Raw genomic sequence first — 14,879 nt, 5'->3', positions numbered from 1 at the left:
TGTTCAAGCAGACTGTTTCTTCTGGCATAATGTGAGCTTTTTGCTGATGCCAGTTATTTTCATCAGAGAGCCAGTTCGGTCCGTGGAGCCATAATTTATTATACACAAATTTCTTGAGTGGGACACCACGTGACAACATATCAGCTGGATTCTCTAGGGTAGAGACGTGAAGAAAGAGATAATCTCTCTGCATCTCTTTTATTTCTGCTACTCTGTTCTGTACATAGACCAACTTACTCTTATTATTTCTTAACCACTGGAGAACTGCTTCATTATCACTCCAGATCACGGTTTTCTCAATAGTGAGATGATCAAGTACTTTGTTGAGATAGACAGCTAATTTTGTACCTACATAGAGTGCTGTCAGTTCCAATTGTGGTACTGTTCTGACCTTCAAGGGTGCTACCCTGGCCTTTGAAGTAATTAGTGTACTTCCTTCAGCATTACTCATGTAAGCTACAGCGCCATAACCTCTGGTTGACGCATCACAGAACACATGTAATGTGTAATTGTTTCCCTCTTGACCTATTTGTCTGGGAAATTTAATTTGATGAAGTTGTTTAAACTCCTTGGATATTTCATCCCATGCTTGACTCATTTCTAGAGGCAAGTTCTCATCCCATCCAATTTTGAGTTTCCATGCATCTTGCATAAGCATTTTACCTTTTATGGTAATTGGTGAGACGAGTCCTAGAGGATCAAAACATTGTGATACCTCTGACAGTAAACTACGTTTAGTGAGTGTACTGCATGATTTATTGTTTATCCTTTTGAGACTCAAAGTATCTTCCTGTGTGTTCCAATTAAGTCCCAGCATATTGTTGCAATCAGGAATTTCAGTTTCAGGGAAATCTTCTTTGATAAGTTCCCTTAATTGCTTTGAATTTGTATTCCACATCCTTAGAGGCATATTTGCTTCTTTCATCTCCTTGTTAGCTTCTCTGTATAAGGATTTCAAATCCTCCTCTTTATTCACAGTACCTTGAAGATTGTCCACATAGAAACTTTTCTTTAAGACTTCTTTGAAGGGACTTTCAGATTTCTTCAAATGTGTATTTAGAGTAGCTTCTAGTAAGAATGGAGAGGATGTTGCACCAAATAATACTGATTTGAAACGATAAGTTTTCACAGGACTTTGAGGATCATGTGGATTTTCAGGCCACAAGAATCGAGTATAATCTCTATCTATTTCTTGTAGTCCTACTCTTAAGAAAGCTTTGGAAATATCAGTCGTGTAGGCATATGGGTTTGTGCGAAATTTCATAAGCACGTCTCCAAGCTTCTCAGTTAGTGAGGGTCCGGTCATCAGACAGTCATTAAGACTTGCTACATCTTTATTTGCACGTGCGCTGCAATTATATACAACACGTAGTGGAGTGGTTTCAGAATCTTTTCTGACTCCATGGTGCGGGAGATAATGAGCGTTTGTCTTCAACTTATCTTCGACTATTTCCTCAATGAATTTATTGTCCAACTGTTCTTGTATGATATTATCATAGACAGTCAGTAACTCTGGATTCTTCCTGAGCTCATGTATTTGTGCTTTCATCTGTCCGAAAGCCATGCGATAATTGCTAGGCAGATGTGGTGGATTTAATTTCCATGGTAACCTAACCCAATACTGTCCATCTTTATATTTGACAGTGTCCAAATATTGGTTATAAGTCTGAGACTCTTGTGGGCTTGGTTTATTTACATCAATACCTATCGCATCTAAATCCCACAACTTATCAACTGGTTCATTCATTTCTTCCAGTAATGATAATTTTTGCTGTGGTACATGATCAGCGGTTATTCTCGTAACTAGTACATTTTCCACTGAATCAATATCAGCTTCTTTCCCACTTTGAGAGGGAATGGGACCACATATCATGTGGCCTCCTGCTGTTTTCAGCAAGTGAACATCATGTTTACTTACTATATTTTGCACAAAACAGTGATAATAATCACTTCCAACGATTAAATCAATTGGACTAATTGTGTCCGTCTGTATGTCAGGACAGGCTAACTTGACCTTAGCTGCTTTTAGTGCTGCAACTGTTTCTTTTAATCCCTGGATCTGCACAGACTTAGGCAAATCATCTACTACCACAGCTTCTACTGTCTTTTTCCTGTTTCCTAGACCAACAGTGATTTTGGCTAGGTCATATGTCTGTTTACCAGAATTATGGAAAAAACCAGCTATATCTAACTTTATTTTGGCATAGGGTTGTTTATTCAGTTTCTGCAACACTGATCTTCTTATGAAGGACCTTTGTGAGCCTTGATCAAATAGTGTTAGCACATTGGTTTTGTGTAATTTATTAGATAACTCAACTCGAGCTATTGGGAGAGCAGTTGCTTTAAACTTATCTCTCACATTTAATGCTGTTGCTTGTTGACTTCCTGATTCTGTGGAAGTCTGCTGCTGTTCAGCAAAAGTATTTGGGCATAATGCTGTATGAGGCATACCCTTGCATTTAAAACACTTCTTCAGTGAGCATTTTCCTCCCTTGTGTTCACCTAAACACTTGATGCATCTTTTCAGCTGATGAACACGTTGTTTACGTGCCTCCATTGATGTGTATTGACTACAATACTGTGCCCAATGTGTTCCATCACAAAGTACACATTTTGGAGTACGTTTTGTGACAGTTTGTTTACTGTCTGTTGTATTCACAGCTTGATAAATGCCTATATGGGATTTCCCATTATGTGGTTTAGTGGGAGTAGTTATACTCTTTTTATACTGAGTTGAAGGTTTATTATCCACGGGATTTGTGGATTTTTCATCTTGTCTCGTTGCTTGCATGCATGAAACTATTGTTTGTAAACCATTGCTAATTTCTTCACAAGTGAAATAGCGTTTATTGAACATAATATTTAATCGTTCAATAGTTTGTGGTGACAACTTATCTTGTACAATACCACTGATAAACCAATCACATTGTCTTAGGTCATATTTAGCACCTAGAGATCTGAGACTATTGTCTAATGTGATTCTAAATGCTTGTAAGTCTGAAAAACAATGTTTGGGTGGCTTCAAGCTTGATATTAAGACTGCATGTCTAACTCTAGCCTTGTCATCATCGAAGTAATTGTCTGCTAAGACACGTAAGGCTATTTGATAATTGCCTTTGACCACCGGAAATGACTTAATCAGTTCATAGGGTTCTCCCTTCACAAGACATTTAAGATAATTGAACTTAGCAATCTCATCTATGTCAGTTCGTGAATTTACTATGGATTGAAAACCACTAATGAATTCTTCATAATTATGACCTTGGAAAATAGGTAATGACAATGTAGGTAAGCTTGGTAATGGGACACTTGTTGTTACAGGTGTAACAGGTGTTTGACCACTAGTAGTAGGTCTCTGTGACAGAGTTTTATGGCAGATAGCCTGTACTCCTGTCCACCTTAATTGTTGATCACTAAAAGTATCCAAAACATTTTTAATTTCATCTTCAGATGGATCTGATTCAAGAAATTTATTTTCATAATGTGTATAGTCTGAATTAATTATTTCCAGACGCTGTGTAAATAATCCAAACTTGACCTCAAGATCATCAAAATCTATGTTTGTATCTTGAGTTAATCCTAGACAGACTGAAATTAGATTTTCTAATTGTGTAATCTTAGTCTGTAAAGACTGAAACTGAGTTTTCAAACAAGCCATTTTAATGGTATACTGAAAATTCTAGCACCACACTTAGAGTGTTTATAAAACACTGTACTGCTATAGACAGCTGAGTTTTTGTTATGCTTAAGTCAGCAATAATCGAGTCAGACACTACTGACCCACTAAGCTTAACCTCAGGGTCAATGACCATGAAGGGTACACAGTACATGTGGCTGATGTTTACGGCTTAGAGTTTGCTGTGTCAGCCTGCCCATGATGATTAATCGTAAATAACGTTATACACTTCATTCACTATACACTATAAATGTCACTGTATAACTGTAATCACACGTGAATATTACTTACACATATATAAATTTCACTGTTAATATATATTTGAAAGCTTACACTTTATATATAAGTTCCTTTAATATAACAGGTAGATCTATAAGAAACAAACTTTAACACAATCTTGTCTCTTAATTTCTGTCTATAAACATTATAAACAGTGTATATATACACTCAGACAAACATCATCACTTGGTGGTGTTGTTGTCTTTAGTCAGCAATTTCTCGAGATTGGAGCAGTGGTTGCAGGGTGTGGGTGAGTCACCCAGCTCCCGTTTTCTTTGGGTGTCCGCTGGGTGAGCGCCCGTTTTCTTTTGGGTGAACGCTGGGTGAGCGTCCGTTTTCTTTTGGCTGCCCATTCTCTGTGATTGAGTCTGGAGGGACTCATTTATACTGATTTATATTGTAAAACACTAGTTTTACAGCTTTTTTCGAAGGACCTTGGCTCATAGGTTATTTGTACACTGTAGTGCAACATATTTGGACCACAGTGTGGTCTTTATCCGGTTCGAGCACGACCAAAACTCTGTTGAGATTTTTGGCCTTACCTGCCGTGTTTATTATAAATATAAACACTTAGCTGATAAATGACAGCAAATCGTCTACACAGCCGCCCCTGCAGACGAGGTCTAGAAGCTGTCGAAACCATCACAACAGTGGGCTGTCAAGAGATACAATTTGTAAGTATAAATTACCCCTAGGGGGTGTTATGTCAGCATATTTCATTCGATGATGGCTGACGAATACTTACTTGTTTGGACTCAAAAGTCCACACCTTACTGCCGATTATAGGTTGATTACAAACTCCTTGTGACTCAAGAATTGCGCAATCCCCCGATCTACAAGAAATTCGTAACATACCTTGCTCTTTGTAACGTGAGCTATGGTGTTCTCAACACCTTCGACAGATATCGGTGACTTGATAGAAGCTGAAGTGTCCTTGGATGTCCACGTCTTCCATTGTCTAGGAAACGCACACTGGTACACTATGTTCAACAAGATTTGTCTTTATTGTTCACAATGTATCACAAGAGAAGCTGATCACACCTCTCTTATGTTTATCGTATTCTGCGAGACACTTTATTCACACTAACGCACAGATCAGTGTTCTTTGTTGGTTATCCTGGCGTCAGTGTGACTCTCTCTAGAGTCAAAAGTAATCTCGCGTCGTCACACCGCTCCATGCCGTCACTGCCCTAATACACAAAAACAACGCTGACCTAGTACCTTGCATCCTTGTCAACTCCTCGATGAAGCAAAGCAGAATGTTTGTTTCTTGCTGTCTTAATCATAAACAACAATGTACACTATCTTTACTATGGTAATAAAGTGGGAGCAGGATTTTCCTTAATTGTCCTGCTAAGTAAGAGATGTACTGTCTCTTATAAAAATACACGTTGCAACACCCCTGCAAGGAGCAGAGGTCATTTGACCACGCATACGGCATCTGTGATCAATTACTCACTCTAGCAGTAAACAAGACGCTCGCCCCTTCTAGTGGCCCCTCAGGGCTGAGAGGGCTGAATGGGGCTGATACCCCCCTCCTGGAGAAAATTTCTCCACAACTGTGGGTACTACAAAGTTGTGCTCTCCCCCCCTAGTACTATGATTGCTGCGGTTCCCAACCTTGACAAAATTGACAGCAAGATATTCTGGACATTGTTTGTGAGCAATTTTATAAACCTGATTTAGCTTCAGTTGTTTTACTCTGTCTTCAACATTCAGCATATCCAACTGCTGTAATTCATCCTGGCCTACATGTTCTCTTGGTCCCAGCCCCAGGATGAATCTTACGATTTTGTTCTGGGTGATTTGCAGTCTATCTTTCAGTTTTTTTGTCAAGGCAGAGTACCAAGAAGAGCAAGCGTAATCCATATGGCATTGTATAAGGGCTAGACATAGGGTCCTGCGAGCCTCGGTAGGTAGACACTGTGCTTGTCTATACAGGAACTTCAGTCTGGCATTCGCTTTCTTTACTACACTGTTCCCTATCAATTCTCCTGACATGCATGGGTCAAAGGGGATTCCCAAATATTTTACTGATGAAACCAAAGTGATGGGCTCCCCATTACATTGAACATTAAAATTATTTACCCTTCTCAGTTTATGTTTCGTGCCAAAGAGAATGGCTTCAGTTTTCCCCAACTCCCTCTCTCCTCCTCCCTATCTTCCAGATGCCATCACCAATCTTCAATAAAGGTAAGTAAAAATGTTATTTTATATTACTATACATAATTAAAGACTATAGCATTTGTTGTATGTAAAACTGTAATTAATCTCTATAAAATGTATTTTTTTTTTGGTGAACATTTTTGGGTTTCTGGAACAGATTAATTGTATTTCCATTATTTCTTATGGGAAATATTGCTTCGAATTTAGAGCTAGCTCCTGGAACGGATTAAGTTTGAAATTTGAGGTTCCACTGTATATTCGTGAGCATAATTTCGTAAATTTTCTGTCAAATTTTGTACTTTTTGTTTTATTACCTTCAGAAAAATTTCTCCACCTACCATTTCATAAGAAAAAATAACAAGCAAATTTTTTGAAAATTCTTGGACCCTGGCTGTCACTTTGAGATTTGGCCTCTGGACCCTGAGGGTTAATGTCACCCTTGCACCATTTATAACATTTTTAGTATAATTTTAAATGTTTATACAGTAGTGTTTTGTATATTGTAATAAACAGAATAGAGGAAATCAGCTCTAATATACATTATTTTGGTATGAATACTGGTCAGAGAGCCCGTCCTAAGTTCGAGGTGTCGGTAAACATGTGTCGCTATGTGAGGAGAGGCTGTATTAATGTAAAGAATACCACATAATTTCTAGATTGTTTAACTGTTTCAGGGTCGACAGGCCCTCTCCCAGACTTGTTCTCAGGGTCCCCAAATTTAAAAAAAAAAAATATTTTTTCTTATGAAAAGATAGAGAATCTTTTCCTGATCAAAAGTATGAAATTTGATGGAAAACTTAGGGAATTATGCTCTCGCGAAGTTAGCGGTCTCGACGATGTTTACGCATCGGCGATTTTGCCCACTTTGAGCCCTATTTTTGGCCAATTCCAGTGTACTAGTCGACAAAAATCATAACTATTTCGCTAGAACTCCATTTTTTCTATCGAATGAGTACAATAAACCACCCATTTACTGATTTCAACTATCCAATAAAGTGGTCAGAATTTAGCAATTTTGTCAATTTCACACAAATATCAAAAGATGCCAATTTCCAAATAGGGTCCAGAATAAACAAGAAAGACATTCCTGGCACTAAAATAACATTTCTTCTGTTCATTAGTCACGTCCCCAGGCCCCTCTTACATTTCGTTTGCTTTCCACTTTGAATTTTTATTCTCACAAAAAATAGATTTACTGTTATGCAGACTACTGTATTAGTGTAGAAATGGTATAAATAATATCAGCGCACTTGTGAAAGAATATTAGATTCACCAGTTGATGTGTATTGGATGCGTGGCATGATTTGTTTACTTTTGAACTTTGGCAAAAATTGAAGATTTCTACTAATTTGAGCTCAATTTCAAGGTACTTTTTATCGTGAAACCAATCAAAATCGTCTCAATTTCTGTAATATGTCTTCCATTCTATAAAATGAGACCAGGAAAACTAGAATACAACCATAAATACCATAGGAAAATACAGTGCAAAGTTGCTGTTTTAAACCAAAACCACAGTCAGTTTCTTTTTTTTTCTCATTACACACTGTGCTGCAGGATTTTTTTATATTGCACACACTGACCACATAGACCTATTCTTTCATATGTAGGCCTACCAGCTTTCTCTTGCTAGATTTTAGGGCGCTAGAATTTATGCGTACTAGTACGTCAAAAACCCTGGCGCATAAGCCGTACTAGTACGTCGGAAGCCCTGAAAGGGTTAAAGAATTTGTTATATTTTTGCAGGTGAGCAAAATGTCATTGATTAACCCCTCGACTGCCGCAACCCGAATCCTGAGGCGTCTCCTGGTGTCGCAAAATTTCCCCCCAAAAAATTTTTCTTATGAAATGATAGAGAATCTTTTCCCAATTGTAATGACACCAAAAGAACGAAATTTGATGGAAAACTAACGGAATTACGTTCTCGCGAAGTTAGCGACCTCAGCGATATTTACGAATTGGTGATTTCCCCCACTTTGAGCCCTATTTTCGGCTAATTCCATTGTTCCAGTCAACCAAACTCATGGCTATTTCTTTAGAACTCCATTTTTTTCTCTCGAATGAGCACAAGAAACTGCCCATTTACCGATTTCAACTACCCAATAATGTGGTGAGAAATTTGCAATTTGGTCAATTTCACGAAAATTAAAAAATATGACAATTTCAAAATAGGGTCCAGAATGAACAATGCAGACATTCCTGGCTCTAAAATAACATTTTCTTTGTTCGTCAGTCATGTCTACAGGCCCCTGTGATATTACTCTTGCTTTCTATTTTGAATTTTTATTCAAACAAAAAATAGAAGATTTACTGTTATGTAGACTACTGCATTATTGTAATACAGTGGACCCCTGCATAACGATATTAATCCGTTCCTGAGAGCTCATTGCTATGCGAAATTATCGTTATGCGAATGAAATTTCCCCATAAGAAATAATGGAAATCAAATTAATCCGTGCAAGACACCCAAAAGTATGAAAAAAAAATTTTTACTACATGAAATATACATTTTTCTACACACAAAGAGAAGGATACATGCACAATAGTAGAGTAGTACATGCACAGTATATATTGTGCATGTACTACTCTACTAAATGAAGAATAAATAACACCTTTATTGAAGATGCAGCAATGACTGATGAGACACTGTGTCCTGGGAGTGCCTTTTCCTCCTGAGTACTGTAGGTCCTGTTTGGCATTTTCTTCCAGAACAGCCTTATCACACTGTGTATGCCACTACGATTCTTAAATCTCTCAAACCAACCTTTGCTGGCTTTAAATTCACCAACATGAGCACTAGTTCCAGGCGTTTTTTCCTGTTCACCTGGGTGTTAGTCGACTGGTGTGGGTTGCATCCTGGGAGACGAGATTAAGGACCCCAATGGAAATAAGTTAGACAGTCTTCGATGACACTGACTTTTTTGGGTTATCCTAGGGTGGCTAACCCTCTGGGGTTAATTGTTTCTTGGTATTCTCAATAAACCACACCAACAACGGTGCTACAGCAGCAGCAGCAGCAGCTGACAGTGCTACAGCAGCAGCTGACAGTGCTACAGCAGCAGCTGACAGTGCTACAGCAGCAGCTGACGGTGCTACAGCAGCAGCTGACGGTGCTACAGCAGCAGCAGACGGTGCTACAGCAGCAGCAGACGGTGCTACAGCAGCAGCAGACGGTGCTACAGCAGCAGCAGACGGTGCTACAGCAGCAGCAGACGGTGCTACAGCAGCAGCAGACGGTGCTACAGCAGCAGCAGACGGTGCTACAGCAGCAGCAGCAGCTGACGGTGCTACAGCAGCAGCAGCAGCTGACAGTGCTACAGCAGCAGCATCAGCAGTTGACCATGGTACCACAGTATTTCGATAACATTTCTCACCCTTTTTACCACAGGGTTGGCACTAGAAGATTTCTTGGGGCCCATGGTCACTTATTTTGCAGATAAAATCACCAAAAACGCTGTAATAATACGAAATGTTCCGATTGTATGCTTGGATGTTACCGCGGAGGCTGGCTTGTAAACAATGCCACCGGCGGAACATGTGAGGCTGGCTCAGGCCGCACATTAGACGCGTTTCAGACGAATAGTGTTGAGCGGGTTTTTTAGCGGTATGCGAGGCAAAATCTTAGCGATAAAATGTATCGGTATGCGGATTTAATGTTGTGATGCCAACGGTATGCGGGGGTCCACTGTACACCTACCATCCGACTTACGACCTGCTTGACTTACGACCACTCGACTTACGACCGTGTTTTTTATGCCAAATTTCTGGGAAATAAACAACTATTTGTGTTGTACACAGTGTTTATCCTAAACCTTACAGTATAAAATACAGTACTAACAGCATAAAAAGTAAAGTAAAACATGAAATACCAAAATAAAACAATAAAATAAAGTCATTACAAAAATATTTTGTTGATATTCAGTAGTAAAGTTCGACTTACGACCATTTCGACTTACAACCGGTTTCTCGGAACCGAACTCGGTCGTTAGTCGGATGGTAGGTGTAATTGTATAAATAATGTCAACTCATTCATGCCTGCATATTAGAATGGCTACTTGGACATTTATTGGAAAATGACATCATTTGTTTACTTTTGAACATCGGCAAAAATCAAACATTTCCCCTACTTTGAGCTCCATTTCAAGGTTCTTTTCATAGTAAAACCAATAATATGTTTTCCATTCTATCAAATGAGACCAAGAAAACGAGAATACAACCATAAATACTATACGAAAATAGACCACAAATTCGGCATTTTAATAAAAAAAACGGTTGGATTTTTTTTTTTCTCACCAAATCCTGCAGCACTGCGTGCTGCAAGATTTTTTTTATATGGTGCACACAGACCCATTCTCTCACATGTGGGCCTACCAGCTTTCTCCTGCTTGATTTGAAGCCGATAGAATTTATGAGCATATATATGTCAAACACGGTGGCTCTTTAAGACGTATGTATACGACCAAAACAGTCAAAGGGTTAAATTATATATAATATTATCCTGTCCTTTAAAATTAGTGTGCATATGTATTTGTGGATGCAGCAACATGTCCAGTGGACGTATATATGTTTTTTTAACATAGTAACAGTTGTGTAATAAGTATGCTTTCTTCAGGCCCGGGATGCAGGTGTGTCCAGGAAACGTTGGTTGATGGTTAATGTTCAAGATTCCAGTGAATTTCCTTGTCAAGTTTTGAATAGAGATGTGTGGTCCAATCCAGCAGTAAAAACCATAATTAAGGAGCACTTCATTTTTTGGCAGGTATACTTGTTTTTCGTTCAAGCAACATGAATCCCAAGGAGCTTATAATGCTGTATTATTTTTTGCTTTAAACTACATAGTGTATAAGGCCTATAGTTACAATTTTTAGGGGTATGTATAGTATGGGAACAATCACTGTTAATGAAAGTTGGTGAAAATTCTAGTAAAATGTATTTCAATAATAATATTGGAAAGACAAGGCATAAGTTTCCTTCACTATGTTGATTCAGTTTGTGTGACTGCTGATATGCAGCCACCTCCTCCTACCAGAAATTTTCTATGTGCTGTAAAAAATTTGCTCTTATGTAATCAGAACAAGTTGCTGTGTGCTTATCACTTGTGATCACTCAAGCCAGGCATCACTTGATTTTTAACATTATCTCTTTCAATATCACCAAACTGGTTTATATTGATACTGCAGTTTGCCAGTACGTATATTGCAGTATGCCTACAGGCATACTCCAGTACTACTCAATCTCAATGCTCTCAAATGAGAGTTAAGTAAAAAAAAAAAAAATAGAAAAGTAACACAAATAAGATAATGAAAATATCTAATCATGACAAAAGTCTGCATGTGCTCTCCACCCTTTCATGGATAACACTGATGGTATTAGGTATTTGAACATACAGTATATGGTGTAGGGAAGGTACTTACGGTAAGAGGGAAGGTGGGTTGTGTTGGAGTACAGTAAGCAGAGTGAGGATGTCATCTTCCCTAGTTTACAATAGCTGATTACTGCAGCTGCCAGACTATCTACTGTTTCCATCTTCAAGACTAATCAATATTTAATTTCATTCCAGTTTAATAATATGAAATGTAAATCATGGTTTCATAGGATTGTGTGAATAATTATTATTTTTCATTTTATATGGTACTGGATGTGAGTAGGGTCTATTGAGAGCTTCTGACATCAGAACTGACCCCATAGAATTTGAAAAAAAGAAATAAACATTACTTGCACATGAAGCACCTGGGCCACATTCATGGAATTTGTGTTTTGTGAAAAAGTGCTAATTACCTCTTGCATATGCACTTGATGTTCTTTGATATTGCACTGAGACATAGCTCCTCTTCATAAAAAAGTCATTAATATTATTATTACTCAAAATCATAATTACACAATAGCAAACAAATCAGTGGGGCTTGAACCCATGATAAGCAAGCCCTAAAACTCTCCAGCCTAGCAGATAGCTAGGCTGGAGAAAGTAATTTAGCAGTTTTGATATTGTAAGATATGCTTTATCATATAAGAAAAAGAGTTATAAAAAGACAAAGCACAAGCAAATATAAACAAAATGGGGAAAACACTGTATACTTGTAAGCTAAAAATTGTGCAGACTACCAATGGTCCTGCAGTGACTGTAGCTAAAGAAAAGTAGCCTCCACATATTGTACCATTGATGTAATTGTATTGTATACATCATCACTGTGACCTCAAACTTTCCTTTAATTTCTCTATTTATGTTCATTTTAAATGTTTACTATGCAGTAAGTTAATTTCACATTGGGAATAGCTGAAGGGAAGAAAGGATTGACAAATGTTAACTATGAATGTATGGAGTGGGACAAAATGTGATGTGCTGTGATGGGTAAGTGGTATTCATTTTTGTTTTCAAGAAATTAGTGGTTTTTATGAAATTTATCCAATATTTGTCATCTATTAATACAAAGTATTTATGCCCACCCTGACTTACCAGTAACTGGACAGGAGTCACTCTGCTTGGTTGTAAAAGAATTCTTGTTAGTGAGCCAGCAACAAATGTCTTTGTTACAGTTCAAATCTGTTATAGTATATGTTGCAATATAAAAGACCTTAACCCAAGTTTAAAAAAAAAAGTCATCCATTCCAGTAAATTTTAGGGTATTCTTGGATGGTTTATCTGTTAAATTGGTATCACTAATTATGATAGTTATTTCAGGTTTATCATGATAGTGAGGAAGGTCAGCGATACATGATGTTCTATCAAGTGTCAGAGTGGCCACATGTAGCAGTACTGGATCCCAGGACTGGAGAGTGTTTAGTCACCTGGAACAAACTAGATGCTGTCACGTTTTGTGACCTGGTCACTGAGTTCTTGTCTGCACACCCAGGTTTAGATGAGAACTCGGCACCACCACCACCAAAGAAACCAAAATTGGTTTGTAACTTTTTTTTTCAGTTTCAGTTGAGTGTAGTGCTTATTCTTAAATTTTTTTTTTCAACAAACCAGCCGTATCCCACCAAGGCAGGGTGGCCCAAAAAGAAAAACGAAAGTTTCTCTTTTTAAATTTAATAATTTATTCAGGAGAAGGGGTTACTAGCCCCTTGCTCCTGGCATTTTAGTCGCCTCTTAAAACACACATACCTTACGGAGGAAGAACTCTGTTCCACTTCCCCATGGAGATAAGAGGAAATAAACAAGAGCTAGTAAGAAAATAGAAGAAAACCCAGAGGGGTGTGTCTATGCTTGTACATGTATGTGTAGTGTGACCTTAGTGTGAGTAGAAGTAGCAAGACTTACCTGAAACCTTGCATGTTCATGAGACAGAAAAATGGACACCAGCAATCCTACCATCATGTAAAACAATTACAGGCTTTCGTTTTACACTCGGTTGGCAGGACGGTAGTACCTCCCTGGGTGGTTGCTGTCTACCAGCCTACTACCTATTTTTTTTTTTTCTTCAACAAACCAGCCGTATCCCACCAAGGCAGGGTGGCCCAGAAAAGAAAAAGAAAGTCTTTCTTTTTAAATTTAGTAATTTATATGGGAGAAGGGGTTACTAGTCCCTTGCTCCCGGCATTTTAGCCGCCTCTTGCAACACCTATGGCTTATGGAGGAAGAATTCTGTTCGACTTCCCCATGGAGATAAGAGGAAATAAACAAGAACAAGAACTAGAAAGAAAATAGAAGAAAACCCAGAGGGGTGTGTATATATATATATATATATATATATGCTTGTACATGTATGTAGTAGGTAGGTAGTAGGTTGGTAGACAGCAACCACCCAGGGAGGTACTACCGTCCTGCCAAGTGAGTGTAAAACGAAAGCCTGTAATTGTTTTACATGATGGTAGGATTGCTGGTGTCTTTTGTCTGTCTCATAAATATGCAAGATTACAGGCATGTCTTGCTACTTCTACTTACACTTAGGTCACACTACACATACATGTACACGTTTATTTATACACACTCATCTGAGTTTTCTTTGATTTTATCTTAATAGTTCTTGGTCTTATTACTTTTCCTTTTATATCCATGGGGAAGTGGAATAAGAATCTTTCCTCCGTAAGCCATGCGTGTTGTAAAAGTCAACTAAAATGCCGGGAACAATGGGCTAGTAACCCCCTTTTCCTGTAAAGATTACTAAAAAGAATAAGAAGAAGAAAATTGTCAAAGTGGGAAGTCTGTGCATGGATGTTGTGCAAATGATAAGAAAGAGATGATTGTGGATGTTATGAATGAGAAGAAACTGGATGTCCTGGCTTTAAGTGAAACAAAGCTGAAGGGGGTGGGAGAGTTTCAATGGAGAGGAATAAATGGAATTAGGTCAGGGGTTTCAAATAGAGTTAGAGCTAAAGAAGGAGTAGCAATAATGTTGAAGGATAAGCTATGGTAGGAAAAGAGGGACTACAAATGTATAAATTCAAGGATTATGTGGAGTAAAAAAAGATTGGATGTGAAAAGTGGGTTATAGTAAGCGTGTATGCACCTGGAGAAGAGAGAAGTGTAGAGGAGAGAGAGAGATTCTGGGAAATGTTGAGTGAATGCGTGGGGAGTTTTGAATCAAGTGTGAGAGTAATGGTGGTTGGGGATTTCAATGCTAAAGTGGGTAAAAATGTTATGGAGGGAGCAGTAGGTAAATTTGGGGTGCCAGGGGTAAATGTAAATGGGGAGCCTTTAACCCTTTGAGGGTCCATCCCGTAGATCTACGGCTTTACGTTCAGGGTCCAAACCGTAGATCTACCTCATGAGCTCAGCTCACTCTGATAAACTGTGAGTGGTACATTTGGGCCTAGATAT

The 14,879-nt window shown here is 38.3% G+C and overlaps 2 protein-coding genes across 8 annotated transcripts in view; one reads left to right on the top strand and one right to left on the bottom strand.

The window, feature by feature from the left end:
• LOC128688548 (EEF1A lysine methyltransferase 2) overlaps positions 1-14,879 on the bottom strand; it is a 332,797-nt gene that overhangs the window by 69,249 nt on the left and 248,669 nt on the right. The window lies entirely within an intron of this gene.
• The window catches only part of LOC128688547 (UBX domain-containing protein 7), a 181,154-nt gene that overhangs the window by 106,629 nt on the left and 59,646 nt on the right, over positions 1-14,879 (top strand). For 2 of the 3 annotated variants that reach the window (XM_053776387.2, XM_053776389.2), the window contains 2 exons: positions 10,731-10,877; positions 12,789-13,016. In XM_053776387.2, coding sequence (XP_053632362.2) covers positions 10,731-10,877; positions 12,789-13,016 — 375 coding nt within the window. The remainder of the gene's footprint in view (positions 1-10,730; positions 10,878-12,788; positions 13,017-14,879) is intronic. The other variant, XM_053776388.2, reaches the window with a different exon arrangement.

The sequence above is a fragment of the Cherax quadricarinatus genome, chromosome 13 (assembly GCF_038502225.1).
Source record: "Cherax quadricarinatus isolate ZL_2023a chromosome 13, ASM3850222v1, whole genome shotgun sequence".
Lineage (NCBI taxonomy): Eukaryota > Metazoa > Arthropoda > Malacostraca > Decapoda > Parastacidae > Cherax > Cherax quadricarinatus.
This window is presented reverse-complemented; position numbering and strand designations above follow the sequence as displayed.